Source organism: Phytophthora ramorum (assembly GCF_020800215.1).
Source record: "Phytophthora ramorum isolate Pr-102 chromosome Unknown Phyram_PR-102_s0006, whole genome shotgun sequence".
NCBI classification, from domain to species: domain Eukaryota; phylum Oomycota; class Peronosporomycetes; order Peronosporales; family Peronosporaceae; genus Phytophthora; species Phytophthora ramorum.
In genome coordinates, this window is record NW_027150652.1 from 2,860,925 (window position 1) to 2,887,860 (window position 26,936).

Below are 26,936 nucleotides of genomic sequence, written 5' to 3' on the forward strand. Positions count from 1 at the left end.
TAAATGGGGTTTCCTCCTAAAACTAATATTTCTAATGAGAGGTTCTGCCATTGGATGGCTGGCAGAACCCCTATCTATTGAATGACTCTCATTGATAGAAAGATGTTGTTTTCTACCAGTCATATGCTTTTGCTATGAATGTGGACCACCCTGTGGAGTGGTCAACCTGAATGTATCCATTAGTGCGTGCTGCACTAAGGTAGGAGGTGAACCGACTGTGTAGCCCCGTTACAGCAAAACAGAAGACACGCTGTCAGATGACGGCTCTCAAAGGACAAGATATGTCTTACGAAAGCGCATGAATAAGTGTTACCAGTGTTACACAATGGACGACGACGCGGCATTGTTGCATGGATTCATGCGACTAAGACGGATTCTGCGAGGTACCTTAACTCGAGCAGTGAAATTGACGTCAATGCATTTATGCCGAAAGATTTTGAGGCCTTTTTGCTAGCTAAGATGAACGACACTAGAAATACTCTCAAGGTTACAACCCTCGGCGTGCTATTAAATACATCTTCCGGCAAAAGAAACTGCCACTTCCTGTCGCCTACATTGATGACATGAAAACATTTTCGCCGGCCTGAAGCGCATCGAAGCTGAGCGCAGCCAGGGAAGAGCAGGCACAGGTGATCTGTCTACGAGGAGGAAGCGGCAAACCTATTCAGAGTGGCGAATTATGATGCATCACATTTCTGCAGCAATTGAACGCGAGACTGGAACGCAATCACTTACCTCTGTGGCTGTACAGCAGGCAGCGATGCTGTGTATTACCGTATAATACTTTTTTGATCCGACACTAAATCTTCGGATAGGTGTAGGGCAAGTGAGCGTTGGCAAAATTGCAATCTTCGTATCGTATGTCTGTTTTGATGAAAAACTCGTCAAAATGAAAAATGGTTGTCAGAATCGTGTTCTGGAGGGGGGGTTATACCGTGGAACACTCCCAAAACGAACACGGAGCCCACAAAGTACCCACACACAGGGGCTTGCACGCGTGCATACGCACATGCATACACGCGTTCCAAGTGAATAGCGTCAAGTGAAAACGAGTGGCTACATATATTTAGTAGTGCTAAGCTGCGACGAGATCACGTCTTGTCTATCTGAGACCTGACCAACTTGCGTGTCTATCATATCAGCGCTCTCTAGAAGAGACACAACATTGTTAGCTAAAACATCCGTGTTTTTGTCGAGTGGGGGTGGGGCAGAACCGCATGCGTGGCTCAACTTTAGATAAGAGAACCCGCTCTTGATAACCTTTGATGAAGGTTCTCCCAAGCCTCTATCACCCAATTTGCTCCGTCCTTTCTTTTCGGTGCAAATCACTTGAACTTCACTCCTTCTTCTCGCGGGGCCCTTAGCTGCCGACGCAAGTTCTCAACCCATCGAACGCGAAGGCGAGCCTTTAGCGGGCCGTTTCAGCTAATGTCTGCTGGTTGGCAAACAGCCGTACAGCCTGGAGGTACCTTGACGAGCTCCACCTTGAGGCGGTCGACGCATTCTTGGACTGTGGATGTCCAAGTGAGCGGACAGATCGTCCCACAGATGTAGCCATATTGGCACGATCACCGAAATGATGCTTCAAAAACGCCACAGATAAGCTTTCATTTCCCCAGCCGCGGGTGTTGCCGTGCATCACCACTTTGCCGTGTCGCTGTAGCTCCTTCATCTCTCGCCAGATGTGGATGCCAAAGCATTGACAGAGACGAATATTGTCCTCGTTCGTTGCCGGCACCTTCGACGGGGATACCTTGACCACAATATACGGGGGAAACTTATTCTCCAAGCAGCATGACACTGACACGATCCTTGCCCTTACCTCCGCTACGAACCCACACGATCTTGGATCCCTTGGCGGAGAGAGTAGTCTTGGGGACGTATTCGAAGAACACGGCAGTCTGGTCGGCGTTGAACACGCGATCTACGCCAAGATCAGCCATTCGTGCCCGCACTTTCTGCTTGAATTCTGCCGCTATAACCATTGCCTCTGGCGGTGCAATCTGGCCTTGGCGTGCATTGCGGCGAAACGATAGCGCCTAGCGTCGAATGAACCCTCGTCGAAAGTTGTATTCCGCTGACAGGATGTACCGCGGAATCCTAAGCGCGTCCGCTACTTCTAGCACCCTAGTCTGTAGCATGAAAGCTGATACAGGCACGCCCTCGTCCCGTAGTGCTCGGACCCACAACACGACATCGTCTTCTGCTTGTGCTGGCAGAACGGTTGCTGTTCCAAGAGGCCGAATCCTGCAAGCGGCTGCACTCGATGTATCGGCGCAGTGCTTCTCGATGTGCTCACGTTGTTTCTCCCACAAATATACTGACTTTCGCTTCGTCTCTAGTTGCTTGTCGACTAAATCTGGATAGAACTTCGCTAACGTTGCTGACATGTTGTTCTTGGCTTTGAAGTCGTTGATAATTGCTAACTTGGTCCGGTATGGTTCGGTGCGGCGCTTGAACTGCCTTACAAATGCTCCTTTGCCCCCAGTACAGCGTTGCCGTCGTGAGCGAGTTGTGCTCGCCATTGCACTTGCAAGAGTGCAGTGAATGGTGGTGACAGCCGCAATATTGGTACACTAGTGGTACAGTCGGATAAAAGAAGTAGAGCTTACTCTTCCTCAAACAACACCTCAATAGTAGCCCCTCAACAGCACGTCAGTACGTTTGTTTAGACTATGCCCTACCTAACCTAACCCTATCGACGCCTCAAAAACGTTGTTTCGATCCGAGGAAGCCACAATTGCTTAACCTAGTTTTTGTATGTGAACAACCCTGAAGCGACTTCCTAACACTGAAACAACATTTTGACGTTATTTCACCAATGAGGCATGAGGGTTGATGTATAATACAACATGTTTACACTAAAAAATACACGCCTCCAACAAATATTTGCACCAAATATTACCATGTTCACTTTTCCTGAGGGTTCCTTCTCGAACATGCGCGTTCATACCAAAAGGTACGTGTTCATACCAAAAGGTACGTGTTCATACCAAAAGGTACGAGTGTGAACAATTCTCTGTGACACGTGTTCATTCTTCAAATATTCTCCCCCGTGTCAGATGGGGGTTCGAGAACGGGCTCAGGAAGGCCAGCAGACGGCAAAAGGCGTGCTCAAGAAGGCTACACAGAGTGTATACGAGTCTAGCTTCAACAAGTTCGCGGACTTTTGCATCGCAAATGGATTCCCGGACCCACATCGTGAGCGCCATCATGAGCTCCCCGTCGTCTTGGTGGCATATTTGCAGAGTATTTCTGGATCCAGTTCTGTGTCATTGCAGACGGCAGAGAAGGCCAGGTCTGCTGTCGCAAGCTACTTCTCTTCTCACGAAAATGGCGACGGAACTGATGTAAACACTTGGAGTGTACGAGAAAACGCAGAAGGCGAGAAGCAAGGGTACGGAAATCCTGCAAGAGATACGTGTGTACGGCAGTTCATGAGAGGGCTCAAAAAGAAGAAAACTACAGAATACGTTCCAGCTAAAGCGGTGCCAATTTCTCTCGACATGTTTGCTGTTCTCCACGCCTTTCTCGATTCTTCAGCGGGTGTAGATGGTTTTAGCGAAGCCAGTCGGGTGTGGTTCAAAGCTGTGTCTTCATTTGCGTTCTACGGTATGTGCCGAATCAACGAAGTGCTGACCCTCAAGTGGAAGGATATCTCGCTGCGCCAGTTTCGTGAAAGTACTATCGCAACGGATGAAGTGATCGAGTATGGCACATATGCTTTATTCAACCGCAAGACGGCTGTTGCAGAGGGACGTTTGTACAACTTGCACAAGCTATCGAAAGATGAGACAGCCATCAACGCGTACATGCATCTCTGCAACTGGGTGGACTATACGACCGAGACCAAACGACACAATTGGTGCGACGAAGACCTGGTGTTTCCAGCACTAATTGGTATCAGCAAGAAGGTTCTCAAGACCGGTGATGCTGGAACAGGTTGCGAGAAAGTTACTATCGGTTGGGGCAAGAAGATGTCTGAGCAAGTCTTCATCACTATGCTCAACTGCATCGTGCGTAGCTTGAACACCAAGGGAGGCAAGGTCTCTGGATATGTCCCGAAGCACTGGTCCAACAGTTGGTTCACATCTCACACTTTTCGTCGAGCTGGTGCTCAGTATCGTTTCATGTACGCTAAGCCTTCACGTCGATGGTCTCTACGCATGATCAAATGGTGGGCAGGCTGGAGTATCTCCGAATCGACGGAGACATTGGTCCGACCTCACAATCCAGACTGAATACAGTGATCTCGCAGATTGTTTAGCACCAGACAAGTCATACTTGCACGGATGCCCAAGTGCTCCCTATGAAGCGACCAAGAACGTTGAAGAAGGTCCTGTTTTGAAGCGACTTCGCCGACTAGAAACGTTGATGCTTGAGATGAAAGATCAGATTTCCGCAATGGCAGCTGAAACTACCCTCCATTGTGACACCCCAAGCAACATTTCCGGAAGTGCGACAGCACCAGTTACAGAACCGCCTAAATGCGAAGCCATATCGGAAATTCCCTCCGTCAAAGACTGGGCTCATCTCTGCCTGATGTGACAATTCTTTGCATTTCTGTTCAAACCATTGTCACAGTGGACAAAATCCGAGCGGGCAAAGGCGGGAATCACTCGAAGCTGGTACAGCGTTGCGAAGTTGTTGGGCGAAGACATCGCACTGTTTGCGGGAGTGGTGGGTAAGGCCGACATGACTTGCTGGAAAGACCACGTCCTACCAGTGTTCTGTGCCTACTATGTTAAACACTACATCGGCGCTAAGGACTCCAGCAAGGACTACACCATTACGATTGCCATGCTTGCTTCCTTTATCAGATAGGATCGCAAGGGTCGCGCAAATCCTTCTCGCCCAGCCAAGCCGTTGCCTGAGTACTCTGCTTCGTGGTAAGCCTTTTGTCTTCTGGGGCGGAAAAGCTATCTTGCCAGCATGAATACACTTACATTTAGTATGTATAATTCGTACTTTCTGATATGAACTCATACTTTCTGGTATGAACTCGTATTTTCTGGTATGAACTCGTACTTTTAGGTCTGACTTATCTCGTACCTTTTGGTATGAACTCTACTTGCGGCAGTGAATGGAAGTCGTTCAATTCGTCATTGTGTGGTTGAGGTTGGAGTTGCTCCTATTCTCACTCTTGGCTAGTGGTAGTTGACTGCCTGCGCTTCTTCTCAGACTCCACAAACTCTTGGTACTTAGAGCATGGCCCATGCTTCTCAAACGTTGCGTTCGTTGCCACTAAATCCGCAATCTGTTTGTCTCGAGCTTGCTGGTCTTGTTTTCGTCTCGCCTGGTAATTGGATGAATGAAGCGCCGCCGATTTGCGATGTTTCTCAGTCAGTTTGCGACACAAGCTGAGACGGGCTTGGAGCCGGTGAAATGCGAGTTCAACTTGCCTCTTTCTAAATCGAGCTTCGTTGAGTCGGTTCGTCTCATGAGCGTACTCGGCGTCGGTCATTTCGTCAAGTACATCTTGGGGCTTGGCCTCAGTATCGGAAGACATATGATCCTTGAGCTCACCCATAGACATCGCTGTTGCGTCCCTGAAACTTTCAATCCCTTCAAAACGGCCTCCAAACTTGTTCCGTAAAATCGACATCTTCTCAGGGTGAAGCACCAGCATAATAGACTTGTAGAACTTGGACCATTCCATCACAGAAGGGCTGACGTGATACTTTTTCGTACAAGTCTCGCGTAATGAGGTAAGAACGAAGGCAAAAAATCCTGGGTCTTAGCTGATACCACAAAACGGGCTGGAACTGGGTTCAGGTGTCCAGCCCTTTTCTTTCAATGGCTCGACATTGAGAGGGCTCGCCTTCAGCATAGCTAACTGCTCTCTGGCCACTTCACAGAAAATATTAGTGTAGAAGGGCTATTATATGTTAAAATTGATACTCAACGCACCTTCGATACGACGAAAACGCTCGTACACGCGTTGCTCAAACCGCTTCTGAAGAATCTTATCCTTGTTGCGCACGTAGGCATCTCGGTTGATAGCCTTGCGCGTCTTCGGCAGGTTCTTCTTGCCGCACACCTTGCGATGCTTCGCCAGGTTTGACCTCGACACCACCTTGTTGCAGGTGGAGTACTCGACCTTCTGCGCGCCGCTGCTCTTCTCGCCAGCTCTACCAAAATTGACGACTGCACTTCTATTGGCTAATTTCGTTTTTTAGTTGTGATGTTTTGATTGGCTGAAAAATGTTATTTCATGTTGTTTCAGGGAAAGAAGTAGTTTTCACTAGTGCAATTCGCTGTGATTTAATTGGCTGCTGGGCGATGTCGGATATAAGACGTTGTCGGATCAAAGAAGTATTATACGGTACTGGGGTGAACGGTCTGCCGATGAGCTCTTCTTGTCACTCTCGTCAGTTAGAACAACTCAAGATCGCCATAATGCTTCGTCTAGTTAGAGAGACAGGACACGAACAGAGCAACAACGCTCGCAATTTAGCATTTAGACAGAGGAAGAGAAGACGCCAAGCATAAATGCACTTACTTGAACGCTCTGCTTCAGTTTTGTCGCGCTTGCCGGATACTTTTGACCAATGATATCACTTAGTTAGCACTGTCGTCAAACTGTCGTACGAATGCTCGACACAAGTGAGTGATGATGCCTCGAAAGCCATCTATTCACAGCACAAGAAGGGGTCCCCAGCTGCCAATTACTGTTTCTTCGCATTGTACGCCAAGCTCTCCTGGTTTAGCGGGTTGTCTGGGGAGCGGCGCCACTACAGCAACACAATGCACAACAAACGTCGTCAGCATGACGCCAAACGCTAACACAACCCACTCAAAGAATAAGCGCCGCCTTACCATCTCGCTAAGCTTCTGCTTGTACTGGGACAGTTTCAAGCCCGGGTAATCCTCCCTGACCTGCGGCATCATGACCTCCTCGAAGGCCTTGTACGCAGCCTTGGCTCTGCGTTCCGGGTGTTTCTCCCCTTCCTTGTCGCCCACAGTGAGCAGATCCAGCGCCGCGTCCAGACTGCGAGCGTCCGTTTCCTCTCCTTTGCCCCGGTTGCGGTTGGCCTGGAAGTTGTTCTCGAACTTGATAGCCTTCTTACCCGGCTTGCCGGCCGTGCGGGCCTCTTCAGCTTCTCTCAGAGCCGCCATTTCGACTTGCGTGAGCTTCTCGTTGCTGCCTCCGCTGCCCTTGAGCGCCGCGAAGCCCGAGGGCTTCTTGGAACCGCGGCTGTTCTTCTTCACCGCGGGCTTGAGCGCCTCCTCCCAGGGCTTGGCCACCTCCTTCACCGCCTTCTTCTGCTTGCGGATGGCGTGCTTGTCCTCGTCCAGCGCGTGCTCCTCGAGCGCCAGCAGTTTCTGCTTCTCGGCCTTCTTGGCCTCCTGCTCCGCACGTTTGCGCTCCTCATCCTGGCGCCGCCGCTCGGCGCGCGCGTCGGAGCCCTGGGACCAGTCCGCAGACTCGGCCGCGGCATCAGCTGCAGCCTTCACGGCGTCCTTGGAAGCCTTGGCCACCGCCTTCTTGGCCTTCGCAGCCTCCACCTTGGTGTTCGCGCCGCCCTGCTTCCTGCCCATACTGGTTGGTCGTGGTAGATCTTGGACTGTGAACTGATGAGTGACTGCAGCGTGAGAGGCGGGGGAGGCAGATGCTGACAATCAGACTGACATCTGATAGCGGCTTGGTGTGAAAAGGGAAGGGTGTCATTCACAGGAAGATACTGGTCGCGTTAAAATCGTGGTTTCGACCCAATCAGCGACTGATCTTCGTCTCATTGGTGGAAATGCTGCTAGCCATATTAGTACAACGTTGAAATCAACCAGCAACAAGAATCCGACAAGCAAGCTCCAGGAGCTTCACGTGGGCGAATCCAGCGCAGCGGAAGCAGCATGAGCCAACGTTCCTGTGAGTGTCAGTGTCGTCCAACGCAGCGGAAGCAGTACAGCGATGGTGAAAGTGTGACGGTCGATGCATTCACGTCTCGGTAATTGCGGGAATGCGTAGACGCAGCGTCAAGACCATGTATAAAGGCTCCTATGGGTTGGATAGACGCTTCAATGCACGCGTAAGACAACTCAAACAATCACTGCTTTCCGTGTGCAAATGTGTTTTCGATCATGAACCGTTTAATTCATTAACACAAGACTCTTGTCAAAAAGCCTTCAGTGCTGCACTCTCTTCGATCTATGAGGCGTTCGCACGATGCGAGGGACATTACCAAATTGCCGATGCAGCTCACAGTTCAGTGCCATCATCTCGAAGTGATTCCCGAATAAATACCACCGTCCACCAACTGCGATGCTCTCACGAGTAGAAGAGCAAGTAGCTCGTGAGCGACACGTTGGGCTCCTTGACCATGAGGATCAGCAGTGCAGCCATCCCGAGTGTACCCACTGCGACCACGAGCGCCAGTACGAAGCGCAGCAGCAGCACGAAGAAGATGCCGTGTAGGATGCCTCTAGCCTCACCGCGGAACACTTCGACGGACTTGGCGGTGCTGCTCTCGAGGTTCAGCATCTCGTTGAACTCGCCCGACGTGCCGCTGAACGTGCGTCGGCGCTGGCGAGCGGTCAGCAGGTTGTGGAACGGCGAGTGCTTGGTCGCCAGGCGCGCGCTGCCCGGCCGAGCGCGTCGACGCTGCTCGGACGAGTCGGACGTCGCTCGAATCGGCGGAGCTCGCAGCGCTGCTGGGGCGTTGACAGGCTTCTCCATGGGTCGATGGATGGCTGACGCTTGCTCGAAGACGTGAGTGAGCTGATCGAGTGCTTGTCTCTTGGCCAGGACGTGAGCTGCGGACTGACAGCGCAAAGGTCGGAAGATAGTCGCGTTCGAACGATCCAAGTCGTCAGCGCGGTCCGTCCAAAGCGGGAATGAAAATGCTGCTCGACGGCACGACGATTATTGTTTTTTGTTCCATTTTTTTGAGCCGGGAGCATAGTGAAACCAAGTAATCAGGGATAATACCGCGGGCCGTAATCCCCGCAGACGCGAATGGCAGCCCAATGGAGTCTCCATGATTAGCGCGCTGCCAACTAACTACCATGGACAGGTTGCTTCTGTCCATTGCTAGCAATAGTAGGCTGTTGTAGTTCATGAAGGTGTCGGCCACAGAGCAGAACCCTAGTATTGAAGTGGATACATACACTCTTCGGCTAGTCTGCAGAGAAGTATCTTCACCGCATGCCTTGGCCGCGCAGCAAGTTCAAACTAGCAATGTAAACCGCGAGTTCATGAGAGTTTAGTTGCTATCTATAGGGCGCGAACACGAACTTTGCAGGCAGGCAGCTACAGCTTCGACGCCATCACGACCACTTTAGCCACGACGACCGTGATGTCGTCGGGCTTGAGGTTGTGGCGCAGAGAGGCCAGCACGATGTTGTCGGCCGCCTTGTCGGGATTCTCTGCGATAACGTCCACGAAGGACGCGAGCTCGCCTGTCCAGTACCGCCGCCAGGAGAGCACTGGCTGCAGAAATGGTAGCACCACAAGTTAGCACCAGCAACATACAGTTGGAACTTGGTACAACATCGCCGTACCGGGAACTGCGGGGGAGTCTTCTGCAGGTCAGGGGCAAAGTTGTCCCACACACCGTCGGTCGCGAGCACCACGAGGTCTCCATCTTGCACATCGATCTCGCCCGAGTCCGCCTGCACCAATTTTCACAGCAGACGTTAGACACCCAACCGTTTCCAGCACAAGCCAATACCAGACGTACATCATCAGGGTGATTCTCAATGGCACCATACTGCTTGAATCGCAGCGGGATCTTCGCCAGCTGATACGGCGCGCGTCCATAGTACTGTAGCACCAATGCCAACGTTCAGCCCTCACTCACCCTCCACACCAACACTCCCATTACGAACCTGGAATTTACTGCGGAAGATGATATCTCCATTGCGGATGACCACGAAGCCAGAGTCTCCGAGGTTCGAATATTCAAGTATCGGCTTGCCCTGGGGCGACTGCTTGAGCCTCACAATGCACGCGGTGGTGCTGCCTGCCTCCACCTCGTCGTCCTCCAACGCCTGGTTATACCCGTAAGCGAGCACCTGCTGCGTGGTGGCGCTCCCATTGCTGGCCGTCTGCTGGCGCACGAACGCCGCTGCGTTGCGCATGAGCGAGCGCGAGATCTTGCCCGGGTCCACGCCGTTCTCGTTCCAGCCGCCGACGCCGTCAGCCACTCCCACCACGTCGGGCGTGAGGAAGAATGAATCCTCTCCGCAGGTGGCCGGGTTGGCGCCAATACCGCTGTTATCCTTGCCCAGTGCGCAGCGTTTGCCCTTGCACGCGGCCTTGGCATCCAGGAAGAAGGAGGCGGCGCTGGCCACGCGGCTACCGCGCGCCACCGGCTTGTCCACCGACGCGCTGAAGTGGAAGGCGCGTCGCGTAGGCTGGGTCATCGCAGGTCGGCGCACGGAGCGCTGCACGGAAGTGGCTCGGCCCAGGCGGGTCAGCATGGTTGCTGTATGTGCGGTCACTCCCGCAATATGATTTTCGACCAATGAGAGGGGGAAGCGAATCGGATTGGACATAAATCGGGCTCGAGGGCGGTGGACACCAAAGGAGCTCCCGACCGCAGACTTGTAGCAGACAGGAAGCAGAGCAGACATGTCGTGGGCCAAGCACAAGAAGATCCTGGCCATGGCCAAGGGCTACCGCGGCCGCGCCAACTCGTGCTACCGCACGGCCATCAACCGCGTGGAGAAGGGTCTGCAGTACCAGTACCGTGACCGCAAGCAGAAGAAGCGCGTACGTGTGATGGCAAAAAAACAATTTTTTATTTAGTTTATATCCACTAATAATTTGATGCATTTATGTCGAAACGCCGCACAGGACATGCGCTCGCTGTGGATCCAGAAGATCAACGCTGGCGCGCGCCAGGAGGGACTCTCGTACTCGAAGCTCTACGGCAAGATGAACGGCTCGGGCATCGAGCTGAACCGCAAGGTGCTGGCCGACATGGCCGCCACCGAGCCCTTCAGCTTCAAGTCGGTGCTGGAGGTCGTCAAGCACATGGAGGGCGTCACCAAGGCTCTGTAAATATGCTACACCTGCTGGCCTCGACTGGATAGGTAGATTGGGACGCGAGATCGACCGGGACGACTTGTCCTAATGGACTACAAACAGACGAGAACAGGTCGTCGTTGTGCAGAGTTGACTTGCGTTGCTGACTGCAATGACGATAGAGAGCGTGCGCTGGCAATGCAAGACGGTCGTGTGATGAAGAGACTGGAACTTTTTTATTTGGTTTTTCAGCTTATTGGTGTCTCTCGACTGCGCGTAGATCTCCTCGCTGACTGGCGTGGTGAGACTTCATCTGACCCACCACTCGGTCGCTTTGACATGGACACAAGAGCGCCACTTGATCATCTCAAGATGTGATGCAAGCTTTTGCACGTGGTGAGCCTACTTTTTCAGGATAGCCGCCACCTTCTTGTCAACCGGGCGGTTCTTCTTCAGATCCTCCTCAATGTCGATGAGCTTCCAGATGCCATCGATCATGGTCTGTACGAGCTCGACCTCGGAGTACCCGATGCGGGCCTTGTTGGACACGTCGTAGACACCGCCGGGCCCAGGAGGCGAGTGCTCGCCCTTGGAGCCACGGGCCTGGAGACCCAGCGCATCGCACAAGCTGTAGAAGCGCTCAGACTCCTTGGACAGGTGCGGGAACTTGATCATGACGCTCGCACGCAGTCCCGTGCCCAGGTTGGACGGGCACGTGCACACGAAGCCCAAGTGGTTATCGTACATGTACTCGCGGCCCTCGCCCTTCACGACCTTCTCCACGTCCGACACGCCACGGCTGAAGCGGTCAAAGACCTCCTGGATGTTGCCGCCGTTCTGCATGGCGATCACGCGCATGTGGTCTTCCTCGTTCACCCAGACCAAGAAGGTCTTGCTGTTGTTGTGGAAGATGCCGCGTCCATCGGGCCAGTCGCGCGCGGCGCCAGCGTTGGTCAGCAAAGTGCCGCCGCCGGGCTTCTGGAAGAGAAAGTGGTCGTCGATGAGCTGCTGCTCCTCGTCCTTGGTCATCTTGCTCAGTGGGTAGTACTTGCCAACCAGGTCCTTGGTGAGGTTGCTCAGCGCCTTGGACAGCACGCGCTCCACCTCACGACGCTCGCCACGAGACGTTCCAGGCGGCAGTGCTAGGCCACGCACACTGCGGCCCGCTCGGATGCGCGTCGAGATGACGTAAGTGTCCGGGATCTTGCCGTTGCGGATCTTGGACGAGTCGATGTCCGTCTTGTGCGAGTCTGTAGGCTTGTAGCCGTGCCAGCCCTCGATGACGGGGTCCATGAGCTCCTTGAAGGTCTGGTACGACTCTTCGTCGCCGGCCACGACGCCCACGCCCAGATGGGGCGTGTCGATGCCCGTCTGAATGGCCTGGTCGACCGTGTAACCACTGGCCGTCCTGCGGTCCTTGAGCTTCTCGTAGATCTCGGGCGTCAGGCTCTTGGCCATGAGGCTCTTGTGCTGGGGGGTAAGCACCGGGTAGTTGTTGTATTTGGACTTGGAGGAGGTTGCGCCGCCGCCCTCGCCGATGCCCAGGTCCCTCTCGATGTTCTTGAGGCGGCTCGAGATGTCCAGCAGCACGTTAGACGTCGAGTTGGAGTTCTCCGCGGGCTTCACCATTGTCGACGCGGCCAGGCCGAGCGTCACCGCGCCAGCACCCGCGATGTAGCGGGCGTTCGATTTGAGCAAGCGATCTGCAGCGAATGAGTTCGACCTGTCAATTACTAGGTAGCTCAGTCGACATCAACAGCGCATTCTTCACGTACTCATCATGGCGCTTCTGGTATTTCCGAGGCTTGGAAGCAGTAGCCGGTCAGTTCGGGAATGAGAGGCGACGAGCGCACCGATCTTTTGGCGCCGACCCCCCGATCCGCGACGCTTGAAGATACGCAATGTAGTGTGGCACTGTACACAAACAGACTTCAAGGTTCGTTGCAGAGCTACGGTATTGTACTTGCTCGCTGATACAGCAAATGATAACCAAACAATGGACTCCAGCAGATGCTGCACGCTCTGGCAGCTTTTCATTTCGCCCAGGGCACTTCAGACAAGAAACAAGCTAGTTGTGGCTCAAATAAGTATGTGTTTGCGTCGACGCGACTCGCAACTCACTGCGACCGCGCGCCAACACGGTTTTCTTCCCTTGCTCTCCCTTCAAAGTCACAAGCTCTCTCCAAAGCAGCGGCTTCCCGGTTTCGGGCTCAAGCCACATCTTCTCTACCTAAAGGCGCAGCAATCGGCATGCGCGGCGCTTATGCGCCACCCTTGCCACGGAAAGCGCGCACGCCGCGGCCCATGCCGCTGGGGCCTCCCCGGCCGCCGCCCATCATGCCACGCATGCCTTGGCCGCCCATGGCAGCGCTCATAGGCGCGCCACCGGCGGGGCCACCAGCCTGCGGCTGCTCTGACTTGGGGTTGCGCACGGTCTCGTCCACGGACAGGATGAGGCATGCTGCCTCCGTGGCCGCCGCGATCGAGTTGATCTTGTTGGCCGCCGGTTCCCACACGTGCGACTCGTATGTGTCACAAATGCCGCCCGTCGTGATGTCAACGCCGAACCACTTGCCCTCCTCGGGGTCCTTGAAGTGCTTCTGGCGCAGGCGGTTAAGAATGTCAGTCGCGTCGTGACCGGCGTTGTCGGCAATCTGGCGAGGGATGATCTCGAACGCCTTGGCGTAGGCGTTCACCAGCAGCTGCGACTTGCCCTCAATAGTGCGCGCGTACTGACGCAGGTAGCGAGAGACCTCCATCTCGATAGCACCACCGCCAGCCACCACCGTAGACGAGGCCACGGCGCGCTTCACAACCATCAGAGCATCGTGCACCGATCGGTGAGCCTCCTCAATGAACTGCTCGGCACCACCACGCAGCACAATAGTGGAGCTCTTGGCCTCAGCGCACTCCATGAAGATGTTGTAGCGCTCGTTTCCGACCTGACGCTCCTCGAAGCGGCCGCACGAGCCGAGCACCGACGAGCTCATGTCGTGGACGGAAGTCTGCACCACACCACCGGTGGCACGCTGCGTGCGCTCCATGTCGTCTTGCGCGACGCGACCGGCGCAGAAGAGGCCGCGGTCCGCGAAGTACTGTGTAGCCAGGTCACCTACAGGCAACTTGGACAGGATAATCTGGGCGCCGCTCTTCACGCACAGATCCAGCTTCTCATAGATAATGTTCCACTCGGCATCGACGATCGACTGGTACTTGGTGGGGTCGTCCAGGCGCACCTCGGCGTTCTCCTTCTCGGACTTGAGCTCCAGCTCGACGTTCAGCAGCAGAATCTTGGGGTTCACGAAGCTCTTGGGCTGCTGCTCGAAGCCGGCGTACGAGAACGTCTTCTTGAACGCCACTCCCTTCACCAGGAACGAGTCGGTCACAGACCCGCCGGGCACCTTCTTAATACCGACCATGCTGATGTCCAGGCCTTCGTCCAGACTCAACACAGCATCGACAATCTACAAAATAACAAAAATCAGTATAAAAAAATACTTCTATCTCCTCCACGTTCCTTACCATGGGGGAGAAGAAGTGCTTGTGACGCGAGATGAGCTTCGAGTTGAGGGCCGTGCCACTGACGCGTTCCAGCATCTGGCGGCGGCCGACCTCGTCCGACTCGGCCACGCGGATCTCAATGTCCTTGATCTTCTGCACGGCGAGCTGGCCGGCCTTGCGGAAGCTCTTGATGATCATCTGCGGGTGCATGTTCTCCTCGATGAAGGGCTTGGCCTGGCGCATGAACTCGGCACCCAGCAGCACGACGGATGTGGTGCCGTCGCCCACCTCGGCGTCCTGCGAGAGCGAAATGTCCACGAGCGTCTTGGCCGCCGGGTGCACCACGTCGAGCAGGTTCATGATGGTGGCCCCATCGTTGGAGATGGTGGTCTTGCCGCCTGCGTGGATGAGCTTGTCCATGCCGCGCGGACCGAGCGTCGTGCGCACGGCCTCCATCACGGCCTGGCACGCGTTGATGTTGCTGATGAGTTGGGCCTTGCCCTGGCTCGTGTCCGTGCCTTCCTTCAGCAGGATAATCTGCGGCTGCTGCTCGGGATGACAGACGGGTACGTTAGAGGAGAGGGAGGCAGAGGGCAGAGGGGTGCATACGTACCATCATGCCGTTCATGGTGACTGCGACTTAGAGGAAGACGGCGGGGGCGGAGGCTCTCTGACCAAGCAAGATTTGGACACCACACACAAAATCTTACGACAATCGGAGTTTACCGACTGGGAACGGTACGCCACCATACACTAAGTACGATTGAACACAAGTTGAAGTGGCAACTTCGGGTAAGTGCGATCGATTGGGCAGCGATGGACGGCGAAGCGCCAGCGTTTGTGGGCGATGGGAACTACGTGGGCGACGGCAGCGAATTGCTGCAGCGCCTATGGTAATGCGCTCTCGAGTGCTGGTACGAAGGGCTAATTGCGTGCTAATTCGTGGCTGGTGACGGGGTGTAGGGAGTTTGCGCCGTGGGAAATGATCCGGAACTGCCCTGGTCGATACATTATCAAGCACAAGAAGCAGTCGCCCTTTTTGGTCGACGGAGCGCCCGTGACTACTACTGACACTGGGGAGTTCGTCCGTAAAGCACTTTCCACGACTGAGGGCGAGCTGCCGACTGTCGTCGTACACGACTTGGAGAGTCCTCGGTGTGTGGATCGTGTCAAAGTTGTGGTGTTTGGAGCCGAGGGATGTGGAGGGGGCGTCATAACCTACTGCAAGCAGGACGCCGCAGCATCCGAGCAAGAGCAGACAGCAGCTATCTACGTCCACACACTCAACACGGCCTCGGGGTTACGCAGAAAGCTCGAAGGCCTGCAGATTGACCACGTTCTCAAGACGTAAGGCGCGAGAATCAAGACTGGTAGATGTTGCCAGGACGTTATGAGCGGATCCTACGCGTTGAGTGCTAAGAGGCAGTGTATTGGGACTATTGAGTGATCTACGTGCTACCAATGGTGCATGCAGAGGTTCGCAACGAGGCATTGTCTAGGCGTCACGGCAGTGTGGACAGCGCCTTCTACTCGGCGAAGCTGGCGGCCATGTACAGTGCCCAGGAGCGAGAGAGGCCGTCGTCCATCTTGGCCTTCTGGAGCACGCCCAGCGCGCGCTGCTTGTCCACCATGGCGAAGTTCATGTACAGCAGCGACAGCCACGAGTTGCTCGTGTCCTCGCGCGTGACGATGGTCTCCTTGGCCAGCACCTGCTCCCACTCCTCCTTGACGAACTGCTTGGTGCGCACGAACTCGGTGACGGCCGACACGGGGAGCATCTGGATGCCGTGGATGCAGTACTTCTCGGCGCTGAACCACGTGGCGTAGTCCACCTTGTTGTCGAAGAAGATGCCCGTGACCTTGTTGGGGCGGAAGTTGGCCGGGTGCACCTGGTTCGCGTCCTCTATGAGGAAGTACGTCTTGATGGCGTGCGCGTTGACGCGCGTCATGAGCTTGCCCACGGCCTCCATGGCGGCGTTCTTGGTGGCCTTGCCGTACATGTACATGGCGAAGGCGAAGTTGACGTCCTCGGACGTGCTCTCCTGGTCCTTGCCATCGGCGAACGGCGTGACGCCGTGCGAGTACGAGTGGCCGCGGAGCCAGTCGAAGGAGCGGAAGCGCGCGAAGAACTTGTCGGCCGGGTCGGAGTTGGCGACGTCGCGCACCAGCAGGTCGACCATGGCGTTGAGCTTGCCCAGGTCGCTCCAGCTTGGGTCCAGGCGGTTCATGATGGCCGCCGTGTGCACCCAGTAGCCGTAGTGGAAGTGGTGGTCGTTGTACATGGTGTTGCCGAAGTCCGAGTTCAGGTCCTTGGTCTTGAAGCCCTGCGAGCTGACGATGCCGCCGTAGATCTGGTCGTACTGGAGCTTGTTGGTCCAGGCGTTGGTCACGAACGGCGCCATCACGCCGCGCAACTTGTTCAGGCACGTGCTCAGCAGACTCTTGTCTCCTCCGGCGACAGCGGCGTCGTTGGCAATCAGACACAGCGACGCGTACTTCTGCGCAGCCTTGCCGTTGAAGTAGTAGCTGCCGTCGAGCGGAATGGACCAGGCGCCGTTGATGTCCTCGCGCAGGTGGTCGGCGATCCGCTGCTGCTGAGCCACGCTGGATGCGACCTTGCGCGTTGGGTAGAAGTCCTCGGGAACTTGCTGGGTCTCCTTGATCTCCCAAACCGGGTCGGCTGAGCCGCCTGGCGTCAAGAAAGCTTGATAAGCCCCGCGGGTTGTCGAATACGCCACCATGCCGTCCACTTGACGGACCCCGTTGCTCTTGTCAATCGTCTCGACATGGTGCTTCATGGCGAAGTGCAGGAGACCGCCGGAGCAATCGCCCACCGTCTTCCACTTGAACGAGTACGAGCTGTCGTCACGGAGATCAACATTCGCCGCTTGCACGATACAGGACTTGTGCTTGTCCAGAGTGCTCAGCCACGAGTCGTCGAGCACGAGCGCGACGCGCAGCACACCGTCGAACACGCCCGTGCTCTTGAGAGCGGAGTTGCCGTCCGCCGTCAGCGTGATCTCCTTCTCGCTGCGGCCGTCACTCGACAGCGCGTAGACGACCCACTTCTGGCCGGAGTTGTAGACGATCTCGAACTTGGAGCCACGCACTTGACCACCGAGCGACTGGCCGTTAACACTGGAGATCACCGCGCTCGACACAAGTCGCGGAGTGAGGCCCGAGTACTTGGTGGAGGCGTAGACCATTCCGGAGACCAGGTCCGACACCATACTGCCACTGGAAGAGCTGGCAGCGAACTTGACGGTCACGCCCTGGTCGGCCCAGTCCACGACCTGGAAGTTCGGCTTCTGCCACACGATCTCCTCGGCCGAGAACAGGAACTCGCGAACCATGCCGTGCGCGTAGTACTTGACGGCGCCGTTGTTGCCGGAGCTGCCTCCGCTGAAGCGACTGCGGTACGGGTAACTGACGGACATGCCGAACGGAGCCTTGTCGGCGACCATCTGCAGCGAGTACGGGTTGGACCAAATGGGCTGGATGGCGGCATTGGAGTCGTGCGCGATCATGTTGCCCCACCAATTGTTGGTGGGGATGGCGCGGTCCTTGATGACGGAGGAATCGAGGTACTTGGGCGGACAGAATCCCATCATGGCGTCCGTGTGCTCGACGAGGTTGCTGGGCGGTTCGAGCGCTCGAAACCCGGACGACGAAGCACCGTCACCGACGTTGGGTGTCGGCGGAGCTGCCGAGTTGGAAGACGACGTACTACCGACATTTTCTGCCGCAGAGTTGGTGTTGTTGAGCTCAGGCGCGAGCGTAGGTGTCTCAATGTGCGAGTCGGGATTGAAGCTGGAACTGCTGTTGCCGTCGGAACTTTGACCGACAACTCCTGGGAACGGAAGGTGTTGGAGAATTGCTCCAAGCCCAAGCAACATGGACGCGGAGATCTTCATGGTCGCCGAAGTGGTTGTCGGCTGCTGGTTTTGCTGGTTCGGGGTAAGGCGTCGAAATGACAAGTGAGCATTGAGGAGCTTTGCGCGGTGACCATGCTTCAGCAGCGAAACGTGATCTCCATGGCTCGGGAAGACGTCGTGGTGTAGCCCAACCGCAACTAGCGACCGTACGTCAACGTACGCTGTCAGTGCTTGACGGTCAGGTGGAGTTGGAAGACGTCGTGAGTGAACTAACGACCGAAATGGCCGTCGTATGTATCATAGTGATGCTGACTGCGATTGTACAAATCTGAGCCAACTCAGAATTGACCAACAAAAGCAACGATACAGGATTCGACATGTCAGTGTATCGCTCAGCTCTGCCACCACTAATCTACATGTAGCAAACAAAAAAAAACAAGAGCTGTGGTCGTGTTTTTTGAGTTAGTGGCAGAGTTAGTCGGATGATTAGTATGATTTCCCTCTCTGCCCTGGAGCTCCACCACCAATGTGCCACATCCACTGTTAGGCCGCCAATCTAGACCCAGGCATATTTTTCGTTGCTGAACCAGGTCGGCAACAGCGTTGAGGAATTCTCTTTGTTTCCGCGGGGAAACACCATTGCACTCGACAGCGAGAGTTTGCGTTCGGCTACCTCCATCTCAAGGCGACGGCGCACTTCCTCGTGCACCAAAGCAGGCGGCGGGTCCCAGATCACAACCTTTTTCAGCTTGAACTTGCGCGCTTCCTGCATTGCCGCGTCCAGCAAAATGCGACTGATAGCAGCAGCATTGTCACCGGAATCTGGGAACCGAGCACGATCGAGGTACAGCGTGGACTCCTTGAAGTTGTGCCACCAGATCACGAAGGCGTTGTCGTTAATCTTGACACCGCAGCGTGAGGGCAGCTCGTCAAGCCCTCCAGCCCGAGCATAGTGCAAGCCGTTGCAAAACTGCCACTCGATTGAGTCTCGCGTCGGCAGGATCAAGAACGCCTCCTGTCCGTGGAACTTCCCACTTGACAGTTCCTCCACCAATCGGCCATTATCAGCCTGCAGGAACTTGTCCAGCTTGTCATCTACGAAAAATGGCGCGAGCACGACGCTGTCATCATCGCCAGTTGCAGCACTGACGTTGCGAAGGTGGTCAACCTCCAGTGTAGCCATCTTGGACGAATGACACTTCCACCCCAACTTGTCATAGAACGCGGGCCCCACGTCCGAGTAGAGCACGGAGATCAACGCTTTGGGCAGTTGCTCCAATTGCTTGGCTACTTCAGTCAGGAAGAAGCCCGCAAGGCCACGTCTACGGGACTCTGGCAGCGTGTAGACGGAGCTGACCTGGTACGAGAAGCCGTGCTCCATCTCTCCAGAGCTGCGTCGGTAGACGCAAGGGAAGCGAATCGTCTTGCAATGGCAATGGAGCAGATCTCGACCGGCCGCCAGCCCCTCGTCACTCAAAGTGGAATTCTCTCGGGTTTTGTCCACGAGTGCCCAGAAGAGAGCTCCCTCCTGGGAGAATGGGGTCTCACGCTGGGCTGCATCTTTCTGCTGCCATTGCTGCACGTTCAGCAGAGGAGGCCCCCAGTGCTCGTAGTCATCGGTTTTGCACTGCACCTTGAGCGCCTCCTGCGTCAACTGCACCAAGCGGAACTTCTCCATCGCAGGATGAGCGGAATGAGGGGGAGTCTACATGATCGGTCTCCGATACGCTAAGTACGATTTGCATTGAAGTGCTTCGCTTGAGCTACCTTAGCGAAGATGTCTGGCATAAGGAACCAGTGCAATAGACTTGGCTTTGAAGCTAATGAGCCGATCTACATGTATATCAATCTCACTGCCTATTGCTAACGCATTCACTTCTTTTTGCCTCTTTCCACTGGGAATTCCAGCTCCATTCGAGCTCTCGACTTGAACTCCCATACTACAGACACTTGCCCCAACCCAAACAGTGGGCAGAGGATGACTTGTTTCTTCTGTTGCTTGGTCAGTGGGGTCGAGGCGTCGCGGAATTTGCATCGCCGTTGTTCGTCTAGTGGCGGGTCAACCGTTGTTGAAGTGCTTGGTACATTTGCACCAATCCTAGCATCGTCTTTTTCATCCAATCATGTGCGCTCGTCACATGACCACCAACCCGCATTTGCCACTTGCCAACCATGGCCCGAGCCGCGACCGCCACCAAGAGCAAGAAGAAGCCGGCGGACTTCAAGCGGCCCAAGCGCAAGGTGGGGCGCCGCGCCACGCCGGCCGCCAACGTGACGTCCGTGGGCATCACGTCGCGGCGCATCAACCTGCTGGAACAGTCGCTGCTGCAGGACAAGGCGGGCGCCGCGCAGCTCACGCACCGGCGCCAAGCGCTGCCGGAGCTACTGCAGCAGACAGGTCACTATAACGCACACGTGCGCCAGCGCGCGCTGCAGGGCCTCAAGGAACTGGCGGCGCAGCAGACGGCGGCCAACCTGCGGGCCAACGCGTCCGTGCTGCTCGAGCGCTTCCTGCCCACGCTGCTGGACGCCGAGGCTGTGGTGCGCGAGGCCGCCGTGCAGGCGTGGAAGGCCATGCTGCCCGTGCTGCGCACCGTACTGGCCCCCTTTGCCACGCTCGTGGCCACGTACTTCTGCAGTGGCCTGACCCACCTGCAAGTTGGCGTGCGGCAGGACGCGCTCCAAGCCATCGGAGCGCTCGTGGACGAGGCGCCCGAGCTGCTGAGACAAGACGCAGGACGTCAAGCACTTGCCAGGCTGCTGGAGAACTTTAAGGATTTGATCTGCGCCGCGCAGACGCAGGGGATCAGGATGATGAACACGTACGACCTGCTGCTGGGCTCCGACGCGGCCAAGAAGGTTAAGAACAGCCAAAGGGGCAAGCAGAAGAACAAAAAGCCCAAGACGCCGTCTGGCGCGTTGGCGCTGAGATTCGCGGCGCTCAAGGTGCTGCACAAGCTGCTGCTGTCCGTGAGTACGGTGAGCGAGGTCGGTGGAGTTGTTGGTGTGCGCTCGGCTAATGTGCCGACGACCAAGACGCTGCTGCTGTATCCGGCACCGCAACTTGTCGCGACGGGCATGCTGTCCGCTGCGTCCGTGACTTCTAGCGCTGGAGAGAAACTGTCGGCCTCGTGGCAGGAGAAAGTGCGGGCCTTGCTGCCTGCACTTTTGGAGTTGTGGCTCGAGTGCCGCGAGGGCAGCACGGATGCGCTGTCAGACGTGCACGTGGAGCACATGAAGTACATTGTGGAGTGCACAGCCACTGTGGTGGGCGCCAACACCGCCTTGCTGGCTGTTGATTCAGCAAGCGACACGAAAAACAACGAGTTCTTCCTGGCAGCTCTGAAGCTACGAGAAGAGCTGCTGGATCCAGAGAGTTTTCCGATGCTGCCCAGCGCGAGTGCGACCCTCTCTGATAGCCAGGGTGCACTCTCGAGGTGGCATGGTATGAATGCCGCGCTCGCTAAATTGGCGTGCGAGTACCTTCGCCTTCCTGCGTTGATGCAGGTTTCTGGCAAGGATGAGTCGCAAACCGAGTCGCTGGAGCAGCGTGTGTGCACGTACGTTGTCACCACTCTAGCAAAGTACACGGAAACAGCAGAGCTTCGCGCAGTTGCCAGTATGCAGAATGTGCTCCAGCCACTCCTGGAGGTTGTGACGCTTATCTTGGCGTCGACATCACAGCGCACCGAGGCTCCTACGTCCTCACAAATGCCGGTTGGCGAACGTAGCCTGTTACTGGAGGCCGTGACGCATTTCTACGTGCTCTGCACGCCAAAGTCGGTGAGCTTCCGCAGATGCACAGTGTTCGCCGTTGAGCAGCTTGAGATCGCGTTGCGTGGACAGCAGCGTCAGAGCCAAAAGTTGCCGTGGCCGATGGTTATGCAGTGGGTGGTATGCCTCGCAGACCTGCTGGGTCAACTTGACACGCAGCACATGGATCTTGGCAGACGCAGTTTGCGTGCGTTGATCTCCGTTCTCAAGCAGCTCCCTGCTGAGTTTACAAGCGGTGACCAGATGGACGGTGTGCTGACCAACTTGTCCGCTTTCTTTGACTTGACAGCATTGCCTTCTTCGTCAATGTCCGAAGTTGAAAAGCAGAGGATGCTGGCGAGAACGCGCTTCGACGCTTTGGGTGCGGCAGATCAGCTGGCTTTCGTGGCTCTTGTGTATCACCTGCCTCGGTATCCTGTGTCCCTGCTGCGCGCTCTTGCCAGTTGCTGCAAGAGCCCACGCATCCACGGCGAGGCAAAGAGCTTCCTTGTGGACATTCTATTCCAGCGGCGGGATGCGGTGGATCTGGCTCACGTTGTGAGTTTCCTCGTCAGTACGGCGCTTGCCCCTGTTGAAGCAAATTCATATCAGCAGCGGCAGCAACTGCAGCTTGTCGACCACGTATGCCGCACGTTTGTCGCGATGAATCTGGGCAACTCGCTCCCGAAAATTCTTGCGCCTACACTCGGGAAGGCTCAGACTCGAGAGGACTTGAACTCGATGGAATTGCACACGTTGGTGCTGCTGTACCGGACGTGCGTGTCTTCTGCTTCTACTCGCAGTGTTGATGCTCACACCCAACGCTCGGATATTCCTACGGAAATGGAACGAGAGCTGGTGAACTTGGTTGTCAACGTTATAGTGCAGTACACTGCGTCTTCGTCGTCCGAGCAGTCGACGACGCCCGAGGAGATTGACGCTCGCGAACAGGAGCGGTTACTCGTGGAATCCAGCGTATCAACGCTGGTACTAGGCGAGACGAACATCTTTGCATCCTTCTTGGATGAGCTTTTGGTCGCGCAACAGCAGACACTCGCCCTGACTCGCCGTTTGCACGTGCTTCAAGCACTTGTGCGGACGTCGCGTCTAGCTGGGGCATTCAGACGTCACCAGAGCCACGTGGAGAACCTACTACGTGCTGTGGAGCAGCAGCACGGTGGTGAAGATGACGTTGCACAAATTGTCCGACAATTGCGTGGGGACCTGGAGCTTCTGGCAGTGGGCCAGCTTACTGAAGACGGCTCCAAGTAGATAGACACAAGCATGCGATATCAAGGAATAGCATTCGTATACTACCTCAACTTGGTCTGTTCTAGTGCACGCACTTCTTATCCTCGCGTCGACTTTTCCGAGCTGCATGGTGTCACACAGTGGGGCGATGCGGCTGCTTGTGTACGGGGCGATCTCCGTCCTGTGCAGTCACATTTCGGGGAGACACTTCTTCACGACACCAGAAGATAACCCGCAGGTACGGTTGAGCCGCAACAAAAAACTTATTGGAGACATTTCACTTTCTTGAGTTGATGCTGCGTAGGCGTGTGACTGGGATATCAAGATCTGTGGCGATGGCACGTGGGTGTATCGCGTTGCAGAGCGCAGTTGCGAATTCGACGAGTGCATGGTGGAACCTTTGGAGCACAAGACCCACCAAGAATCCTCGTACTCAGCTCCAACGCGATACTGACAAGGTTCGGCACTAAGAGTGCCAGACGCTCGATAAAGACCGAGCTATTAATTTTTAGGACTTCACTAAGCGTCGGCAGTTGCTGCAAACTGAGGAAGAGATGAAGCCTCGTTCGTGGATTAAGACTATGGCGGCAAGCGCGCTCTTGTCACCGAGGGCTGCGTTCCGTAAAGCGAATAGCAGCCGTAGCAATCTGAATATCGGCACAGATGCACGCCCAATGACTTCGATTCCGCTTGCGATGCTCACCGCGCTGACTCGTGTGATCGAGTTCCTCGACGAGAACCATTCTGACGAGGACGGGCTGTATAGCAAGCCTGGAGTTGGCGTGGAGTGCAAAGATCTACTTGGTTTCTTCCGTGACCACAAGGTGCCAGATTTGACAGCGTACAATCCCCATTCCATCGCTAGTATCGTCAAAGAGGTGGCTAGGCAGTTCAATCTTCTCGTAACTATCGTCGTCGTAACATATCTTTTGTGGCTTGGCAGATACTCAGCGACCTGTACACACCTCTGATTCCTGCAGCTACCAGCGAACAGCTACTCGAGGCTGTGCCTGGTGGTCGTGTTGATGATGAAGCAGAACACCAGATAACAGAGACTTTCAAGCAGATTCGCTCAACCACACGAGACTTTCTCCAAGTGTTTCTTGGACATTTGAACCATGTACGTATGCATATCTGATGGCACTCTTTTGGGCAGCTCCTCATTGAGATGCGTGCTAGGTTTCTTCAAGTAGGCAAAGCCGGATGAGCGTGACGAATCTCGCGCTGCATATTGGTGCTGCTTTAATTCGACCCACTGAGGACAAGGCCGTCTTGAACTCGAGTATGACCTTCGCTAAGCATTCCGAGTGCATTATTTACGATACTGATGAAAGTTGCGTTGTACTCAGAGATCATCATGCGGCGTCGAAAGTGCGTCGTTGAGTTCCTCATTCGAGAAGCTGCTTCATTGCCCTACGACTGCGCAACCGAAATGAACATCCCAGCGATTCCCGAACTTGCATCCACGCCGACTACTGGTGCACAAGACTCCATGTCTCCGTCGCCTTTATCGCCACAGCAGCTCCATTTCATTCAGGTTTCTTGGGATGCAGGAGAATCAAGTTTTACGCCTGAGCTGTTGGAGGTGAGGCGGAGAGCAGCCATTTGTAAGTGGGAAAACCTAACATTGTTGACATTCGTTATGTAGGAAATATTTGGCAAGTTTGGAGAGATCGAGAATCTTGGCATCAATGATCAAGGCAATAGGTACTGGCAGCATTGCTGAAGGCTCTGGTTTGTTGAGAACTTACTGACCCCGATAGTTTTCTTTTGCAACGTTTACAGAGCAATTGTTGCTTACGTAAGTGCTGCAAGCGCTGAGGAAGCTGAGCATGCTTCGATCCCGTATGTCCATGTTCGTCGACGCAAACCAAGGCAAAGCGAGAAGCGACGCGAGTATTCGTCACACGGCGCCAAAAGCAACTCCAGTCCGCAGAGCAACTCTAGTGTGTTTTCGGGAACCGATCTCAGTCCTGAACCAAAGGAGAACCTCCCAGCACAGCAAACGGCAGACCCATCAACACGGGACAGCACGGCCATACAAAGCCAAACTGAAAATGTATCAGTGTTAACCCTGGAGACGGTGGACATTGTGCAGGATCGACAAACAGAAGCAGCATCTCTTGACAGCTCCATCATCATTGAAGACATCGAAGACGATCAGCATCAACCAGCCGACGATTCTTCAGATTTAATTACGCCAGATTTGCACCTTCAAGAGGATGGAGATCTCTCGCAAACAAACGTGCACGGTCTCCAAGCCAACACGGACACCAACAGCCCAGACTTGAGTGAGTGTTCGAGTCCAAAGGTTGAATCTCCAACAACGAAGCCATCGAAAACAGAGCAGAACAAGCCAACTTCCGATCAGCAACAGGAATCAGGCTATGAATCGAATGCAGATGTCGGGACCAAGATGGAGGAAGTAACACAGGTTGTAGTTCCTGCGACAGAGATACAGGACGAGCATCGTGACACCATCGGTGATCTCAAGTCGAGTAACTCGACAACGGAAGCGTCAAAGACTGACCAAACGTACAGTGGGCTCAACGTGATCGAGCATTTGGTGACCACGGAAAGCATTCCGGTTGCTTCGCCCTCGGACACATTGTCAGCTGTCTCTGCTGATAGCAGCGAGCGAGAGTCATTCATCGACCACATTGAACCAGTCGAGGTCAACCCTGTTGTTACTGAAAGCTCTCTTGACCTAGTGATTGAGTCAGACTCAAGACCGCATTCGTTCGATTCACGGACGGACGCAATGATCCCACTCACTGACCAAGACGGTCCTCTGGCCTCAGCAGATAACGCTTTCATCTTGGATGCACTGCAAAGCAAGCTGCTTGATATGGAGAAGGTCGCTTGGGGATTCACTATTATCAAGATATATTTGAGCTAAGTGTATTCTGTGGCTTGCTGTTCATGTCGTGCGGCAGGTTCTCAGCACGTCTACCGCAGCTTTATCCACCGCCAAGTTATCGACTGAGTTTGAGCGCGCGGTGCTCCAGCTACACAATCAAATTCTGAATTTGGTGACGGATTGTCTGGTACTGGGCGGTGTCAAGCATGAAGACTTGTCTGGCAAATCAATGACTACCACAACGTCGAATGCTGAATTTCTCGATTTTCTCGAAGCGCAGTCGAAGACGCAAGTGAAAATACTCGAAGTCGAAGTACGCGCTGGCCAGGAGCTTCTTCGCTTGCACAAAACACAGTACGAGAAAGAGCGCGTCGAGGTGGGTCCTTTTCGCTCAAATTCATGACTACACTTGCCTAACATGACAGTGCGTCCTCAGCTTGAGGAGGAGATTACAGCTCTCCGTGTCGGGCGTACGGAGGCAGAGAAACTTTGCGCGGAGCTTCGCGCAGACCTCCGAAAATGCCGCAGTGAGCTGGCATGCCATGTTGCGAATGCCACGGATATTCAAAGGTACGCCTTACACGAGGTCAACTAACTTGCTGGGAGCTAGTTGCTAACTCTGTTCCTATGTGAAGACGAAAGAGTGCTCTGGAAGAGAAGCTTGTTGTCTGCGAAAACCAGCTCCACGCTAGAGAGAAATCCCTCGCTAAGCTTCAAGCAGAGTATA

The 26,936-nt window shown here is 54.9% G+C and overlaps 13 protein-coding genes across 13 annotated transcripts; 6 read left to right on the forward strand and 7 right to left on the reverse strand.

Annotated features, from left to right (window-relative positions):
* Positions 1-3,062: 3,062 nt before the first annotated feature.
* Positions 3,063-4,241, forward strand: KRP23_7748 (uncharacterized protein; the record flags this gene model as incomplete). The annotated part of the gene is made up of 1 exon (XM_067893103.1): positions 3,063-4,241. The coding sequence occupies one exon, from the start codon at positions 3,063-3,065 to the stop codon at positions 4,239-4,241; it is 1,179 nt and encodes a 392-aa protein (XP_067744918.1).
* Positions 4,242-5,737: 1,496 nt separating this feature from the next.
* KRP23_7749 (Coiled-coil domain-containing protein 124-A) lies at positions 5,738-7,542 on the reverse strand (the record flags this gene model as incomplete). The annotated part of the gene is made up of 4 exons (XM_067893104.1): positions 5,738-5,850; positions 5,911-6,131; positions 6,673-6,734; positions 6,820-7,542. The coding sequence occupies 4 exons, from the start codon at positions 7,540-7,542 to the stop codon at positions 5,738-5,740; spliced, it is 1,119 nt and encodes a 372-aa protein (XP_067744919.1).
* A 727-nt stretch (positions 7,543-8,269) lies between these two features.
* On the reverse strand, positions 8,270-8,677 carry KRP23_7750 (uncharacterized protein; the record flags this gene model as incomplete). The annotated part of the gene is made up of 1 exon (XM_067893105.1): positions 8,270-8,677. One exon carries the CDS (start codon positions 8,675-8,677, stop codon positions 8,270-8,272), a length of 408 nt encoding a protein of 135 aa, XP_067744920.1.
* Positions 8,678-9,250: 573 nt separating this feature from the next.
* On the reverse strand, positions 9,251-10,422 carry KRP23_7751 (Protein phosphatase PTC7-like protein; the record flags this gene model as incomplete). Its single annotated transcript, XM_067893106.1, has 4 exons — positions 9,251-9,430; positions 9,502-9,612; positions 9,681-9,764; positions 9,829-10,422. The coding sequence occupies 4 exons, from the start codon at positions 10,420-10,422 to the stop codon at positions 9,251-9,253; spliced, it is 969 nt and encodes a 322-aa protein (XP_067744921.1).
* Positions 10,423-10,573: 151 nt separating this feature from the next.
* On the forward strand, positions 10,574-11,005 carry KRP23_7752 (50S ribosomal protein L20; the record flags this gene model as incomplete). Its single annotated transcript, XM_067893107.1, has 2 exons — positions 10,574-10,714; positions 10,799-11,005. The coding sequence occupies 2 exons, from the start codon at positions 10,574-10,576 to the stop codon at positions 11,003-11,005; spliced, it is 348 nt and encodes a 115-aa protein (XP_067744922.1).
* Positions 11,006-11,371: 366 nt separating this feature from the next.
* On the reverse strand, positions 11,372-12,751 carry KRP23_7753 (Creatine kinase, testis isozyme; the record flags this gene model as incomplete). The annotated part of the gene is made up of 2 exons (XM_067893108.1): positions 11,372-12,672; positions 12,745-12,751. 2 exons carry the CDS (start codon positions 12,749-12,751, stop codon positions 11,372-11,374), a joined length of 1,308 nt encoding a protein of 435 aa, XP_067744923.1.
* A 479-nt stretch (positions 12,752-13,230) lies between these two features.
* On the reverse strand, positions 13,231-15,098 carry KRP23_7754 (T-complex protein 1 subunit eta; the record flags this gene model as incomplete). Its single annotated transcript, XM_067893109.1, has 3 exons — positions 13,231-14,433; positions 14,492-15,016; positions 15,084-15,098. 3 exons carry the CDS (start codon positions 15,096-15,098, stop codon positions 13,231-13,233), a joined length of 1,743 nt encoding a protein of 580 aa, XP_067744924.1.
* A 188-nt stretch (positions 15,099-15,286) lies between these two features.
* Positions 15,287-15,821, forward strand: KRP23_7755 (uncharacterized protein; the record flags this gene model as incomplete). Its single annotated transcript, XM_067893111.1, has 2 exons — positions 15,287-15,363; positions 15,434-15,821. The coding sequence occupies 2 exons, from the start codon at positions 15,287-15,289 to the stop codon at positions 15,819-15,821; spliced, it is 465 nt and encodes a 154-aa protein (XP_067744925.1).
* Positions 15,822-15,996: 175 nt separating this feature from the next.
* On the reverse strand, positions 15,997-18,384 carry KRP23_7756 (Ascus wall endo-1,3(4)-beta-glucanase; the record flags this gene model as incomplete). The annotated part of the gene is made up of 1 exon (XM_067893112.1): positions 15,997-18,384. The coding sequence occupies one exon, from the start codon at positions 18,382-18,384 to the stop codon at positions 15,997-15,999; it is 2,388 nt and encodes a 795-aa protein (XP_067744926.1).
* A 517-nt stretch (positions 18,385-18,901) lies between these two features.
* KRP23_7757 (uncharacterized protein) lies at positions 18,902-20,023 on the reverse strand (the record flags this gene model as incomplete). Its single annotated transcript, XM_067893113.1, has 1 exon — positions 18,902-20,023. One exon carries the CDS (start codon positions 20,021-20,023, stop codon positions 18,902-18,904), a length of 1,122 nt encoding a protein of 373 aa, XP_067744927.1.
* A 494-nt stretch (positions 20,024-20,517) lies between these two features.
* Positions 20,518-23,370, forward strand: KRP23_7758 (Testis-expressed protein 10; the record flags this gene model as incomplete). Its single annotated transcript, XM_067893114.1, has 1 exon — positions 20,518-23,370. The coding sequence occupies one exon, from the start codon at positions 20,518-20,520 to the stop codon at positions 23,368-23,370; it is 2,853 nt and encodes a 950-aa protein (XP_067744928.1).
* A 106-nt stretch (positions 23,371-23,476) lies between these two features.
* Positions 23,477-23,803, forward strand: KRP23_7759 (uncharacterized protein; the record flags this gene model as incomplete). The annotated part of the gene is made up of 2 exons (XM_067893115.1): positions 23,477-23,587; positions 23,654-23,803. 2 exons carry the CDS (start codon positions 23,477-23,479, stop codon positions 23,801-23,803), a joined length of 261 nt encoding a protein of 86 aa, XP_067744929.1.
* A 241-nt stretch (positions 23,804-24,044) lies between these two features.
* On the forward strand, positions 24,045-26,248 carry KRP23_7760 (Rho GTPase-activating protein 45; the record flags this gene model as incomplete). Its single annotated transcript, XM_067893116.1, has 6 exons — positions 24,045-24,227; positions 24,293-24,469; positions 24,529-24,631; positions 24,699-24,934; positions 24,998-25,056; positions 25,135-26,248. 6 exons carry the CDS (start codon positions 24,045-24,047, stop codon positions 26,246-26,248), a joined length of 1,872 nt encoding a protein of 623 aa, XP_067744930.1.
* Positions 26,249-26,936: the final 688 nt, after the last annotated feature.